At 54.8% G+C, this 4,244-nt stretch overlaps 1 protein-coding gene across 1 annotated transcript in view; it reads right to left on the bottom strand.

Annotated features, from left to right (window-relative positions):
* Positions 1 to 154: 154 nt before the first annotated feature.
* CPAMD8 (C3 and PZP like alpha-2-macroglobulin domain containing 8) overlaps positions 155 to 4,244 on the bottom strand; it is a 71,485-nt gene continuing 67,395 nt past the window's right edge. The window contains exons 40-41 of the mRNA XM_006147189.2: positions 2,717 to 2,867; positions 155 to 1,538 (exon numbers count right to left, since the gene is read on the bottom strand). Of these exons, the coding sequence (XP_006147251.1) occupies positions 1,454 to 1,538; positions 2,717 to 2,867 (236 nt within the window). The 3' untranslated portion in view covers positions 155 to 1,453. The remainder of the gene's footprint in view (positions 1,539 to 2,716; positions 2,868 to 4,244) is intronic.

Below are 4,244 nucleotides of genomic sequence, written 5' to 3'. Positions count from 1 at the left end.
TTCCCACATGGCTGACTGCGGTTCGAGTCCCGGACCCGGCAGCTCGAAACTCAGACCTGGTGTGTGTGCATGAGTGCTGAAAATCCCAAGAGAAGAATGGAGGAGAAGGGATTGCGGTGTGGCCATCCCCCCACCTGGGGGGAGGGTGATTTCTCGCTTTCTGTCTCTCTGGTGGCGAAAGCATGTGCACTTAAAAAAAAAAAAGAAAAGAGGAAACGTATACATTTATGGATCATTTCATCACTCGCTTTGCATAACATTGGAAGATCCACTGTATTATCTCTTCCAACGAGGTCTCTGATGGTCTTGGGGTGGAGGTGTCTCACATCAATAAACCCTCCACGCACCCCACACTGAAAAGCTGGTTGGAGATAAAGAAATAGGAGCTCAGGGTCCCACGGAAGCCAGGCAGGGGCCAGAGACTCCAGGCCTCAGCCCATCCGTGACTCCGTGGAAACTGACACGGGTGGCCCCAGGGCCTGGGCGTGTCCCTAGTAGGTGGTCCAGGGTCAGCGTGAGACGTGATTGGTGCTGGGAAATGCCAATCTCACGATCCCAGGGATCCCATGGCCAGGGCAGCCACTCAAGCAGCGAGGGGTCTCTCTGCTGCCCCCAGGTGGAGATAGGCGATCAATGTGGGCTGAAATAAATACCATCTCAAAGATGCCTCCCGGGGAACAGAACCGGGGACCCTCAGAGGGTCACACGAAGGGATCGCAGAGCCGGGTGCGGGTGCTGGGGCAGCCGGGGAGTTCTCAGAGACAGGCAGGTCTGAGCATGCGGCTTTCGGGCTAGACCAGGTACCAGGAGGCTTGGGTGCTCTGGGAAGTCCCAGAAGGTCACCCAGCCCAGGGATCGAGACCCCGAAAGTGCACTTGCCTGGAGCGATGGGCTTTTCCCCACCTCTCCCCACCCCAAGGCCTTGACAGATCAAAATGGGACATTCAGGGACCCCTGAGGTGACAGTGGAGGTTGCAAGGCTCCTAATTCTTCTGGAAAAAAAACAGGGTCCCGATCTAGGGAGGATTGGATTGCTCAGTGGCCCGGATACCCCAAAGGAAGTGGGGATTTTGTATTTCAGAGAAAAAGGCTCATTTAGGATCAAAGTTGCTAAGAAGGGCATAAGCCTCACATCCCTGTTGGTGTCCGCTCAGAGACGCCTTTGTGCACGGAGCAGACGGTTCCTTCTGCAAGCAGATGTCAGGTTGCAAGACAGGGATGCTCAGCCCCAGAGTTGGGGGTAGGGCACCCGGAAGCTCCGGCTGCAGCTGGGGAGGTGGGAGGGCCCAGGGGACCTCCAGCTGTCACCCCACTGAGATCACCCACTGCAGACGAGCCCTTGGACCCTGGAGACTCCTCAGGAGCTGGGCGGGTCTCTGCTGTCCTGTTGATCACTGGGTTCACTCACAGCTGGGGTCACCTGGGGCGGGATCTGTCTGGCCAGGAGACAGGGTCATAGGTGATGGGGCAGTGCAGCCAGATCCGGTGGTCCTGCGCGGGGCGGGGCTGCCGGCGGTTCAGAAGAGAAGCCGCTTTGGCTGAGCAGGAGAGAAAGAGAAGGCCCCCCCTGGAGCTGCCAGGCCTTGAAGGGGGGAGGCGCACCCCCACCAGGTGGCTCAGGACCCCCCCTGCCGCCTTCAGACAACACAACCCCTCCCAACACGGGAGACCACGGCCCAGGACCTGCCTCTCTCCCTCCAAGCAGGCTCTGGTGTTCACTTGTGGCCAGGGTGGAGCAGCCTGTGTGGGGACGCAGAGCAAATAGAAAACCACCCACGGAAGGCCAGCAGGTGGCGTGGTGGCTAAAGCTCTGGACTCCCACATGGTCGACTGCAGTTCGAGTCCTGGACCCGGTGGTTTGAGAACCACACCAGGTGCATGTGCTTGTGTCCCCAAGATCCAGGGAGTAGATTTATTTATTTATTTATTTATTTATTTATTTATTTATTTATTTAGAGAGGTTTTTGCTATAGGGCACGTGAGCTTGCCAGAAAGACAGAGAGAGAGAGAGCGACAGAAAGCGAGAAATCACCCCCCCAGGGGGGATGGCCATGCCGCAATCCCTTCTCCTCCATTCTCCTCTCGGGATCTTGGGCACACACACACACGCGCCCGTTGTGAGTTTAAGCCACCGGGTCCAAGACTCGAACCACAGTCAACTACCTGGGTCTGGGAGTCCAGTGATATAGCGATTACACCAACTACTGGTCCTTAAGAGAGATTTTTGCTATAGGGCGCATGCGCTCACCAGACAGACAGAGAGAGACAGAGAGACAGAAAGTGAGAAATCACCCCCCAGGGGGGATGGCCATGCCGCAATCCCTTCTCCTCCATTCTCCTCTCGGGATTCTGAGCACACATGCACACACACCTGGCATGAGTTTCAAGCCAGCAGGTCCAGGACTCGAACCATAGTTGACTACATGGGAGTCCAGTGAGGTCACCATTACGCCACCTGCTGGTCCCTCTCCTGACTAGGTAAAGCCCCTACTCTACCCATGCACAGGACCCCGGGACGGAGCTGTCCGAAAGTGGAGTGTGAGCCTCTGACAGGGTTGCACACACACGGCTGTTCTCTGATAGGTGTGGGGTGGACAGAGTTTTGGGGATCCCCCACCTCACCCCTAGAAACTTGCACCCCTCTGCTTGAGTCTTTCTCACTGCCTACCTGGGGCCAGAACAGGTAGGGACAGGCTGGGGCCTGCCAGGATCTCACCTGTCCTCGGCCTCGCCTTCGGGCTCAGGGTCCGAGTCCCCTGCCTCATGGTCTGCGGTGCTGAACTTCGCGTCTTGCTGCAGGTGTCCCAAATCCAGGGGGACGGGGTCATCCTCATAGGCGTAGGGTGTGGAGGCTGGTGCCAGCTGCTCTGAAGGAGGGGGAGGTGACGGGGTCGGGAGAGGGCTGCAGGGAGGGGGCCTGGATTGCAGTCAGCCCAGAGGGACCCCAGGGAGAGGAGAAGTACGGCCCAGTCCAGCAGGAACTTGGGGTCACACACAGGGGAAAGGGGACTGGGTGGGACAGACATGGGGGAAGAGCAAAAAGATGGAATGAAGTCTTAGCAAGACTGAGGAGCGGGACCAGCAGTTGGCGTAATGGCTATGTCGCTGGACTCCCATGTCGTTGACCGCAGTTCAAGTCCTGAACCCAGTGGCTTAAACTCACGCCGGGTGCGTGTGCGTGCGTGCCCAAGATCCCAAGAGGAGAATGGAGGAGAAGGGGTTGCAGCGTGACCATCCTCCCTGGGAGGTGATGTCTCACTTTCTATCTCTCTGTCTCTCAGTCTCTCTGGTGAGCGCACACTCCCTATAGCAGAATCCTCTCCAGAAAAAGACTGAGAAGATACTGAGGGCCAGCAGGTGGCATGGGCGTTGAGGTGGCTGGATCCTACATGGCTGATTCCTCAGTTCAAGTCCTGGACCCGGTAACTTGAAACACACAGAGTGGGGCCAGCAGATGGCGTAGCAGTTATGTCGCTGGATTCCCATGTGGTTGACCATGGCTTGAGTCCTGGACCCGGTGGCCTGAAAATCACACCAGGCATGTGTGCTTGTACGCCCAAAAGCCCAGGAGGAGAATGAAGGGGGAGGGACTGCAGTGTGGCCATCCCTCCCAAGGAATGAGGGGGTTCTCACTTTCCCTTTCACTGTGTCTGTCTCTGTCTCTCTCTCTCTGGTGAGTTCACATGCCCTAAGGCAAAAACCTACTTTAAAAAAAGAAAGAGGGACAGGTAGGTGGTGAGGTGGTGAAGGGAGCTGGACTCCCACATGGCTGACAGCGGTTTGAGTCCTGGACCTGGAGGCTTGCTTTCTCATTTTCCATCTCTCTCTCTCTTTCACTCTGTCCCTCTCTGGTCAAATATAAATAAGTAAACAAATAAATAAATAAAGTTAAATTTAAAAATAAACAAATAATGTTAAATAACATATTTAGTATTTTAAAAAAGAAAGAGGGACCAGCAGGTGGCGTGGTGGTTAAAGTGCTGGACACTCCCACATGGCCGACCACAGTTCAAGTTCCAGACCTGGTGGCTTGCTCTCTCACTTTCTCTCTCTCTCTGAGCAAATTGAAAAAAGAACGATAAAATTTTTAAAAATTAAAAAAAAGAAAAAAAAATACACTGAGTAAATGTGTATGCATGGCCAAAATCCTGAGGAGACTGGAGAAAGAATTGTGTGGTTGAAAAACCATGTTGGACCTTGTAAAGATGTAGTGATTAAAAAAAAAAAAAAAAGGGGGGGGGCCA

The sequence above is a fragment of the Tupaia chinensis genome, unplaced genomic scaffold (genome assembly GCF_000334495.1).
Source record: "Tupaia chinensis unplaced genomic scaffold, TupChi_1.0 Scaffold000201_1, whole genome shotgun sequence".
NCBI lineage: Eukaryota > Metazoa > Chordata > Mammalia > Scandentia > Tupaiidae > Tupaia > Tupaia belangeri.
The sequence above is the reverse complement of the archived record's forward strand: the minus strand, read 5'-3'. Positions and strand labels throughout refer to the sequence as shown.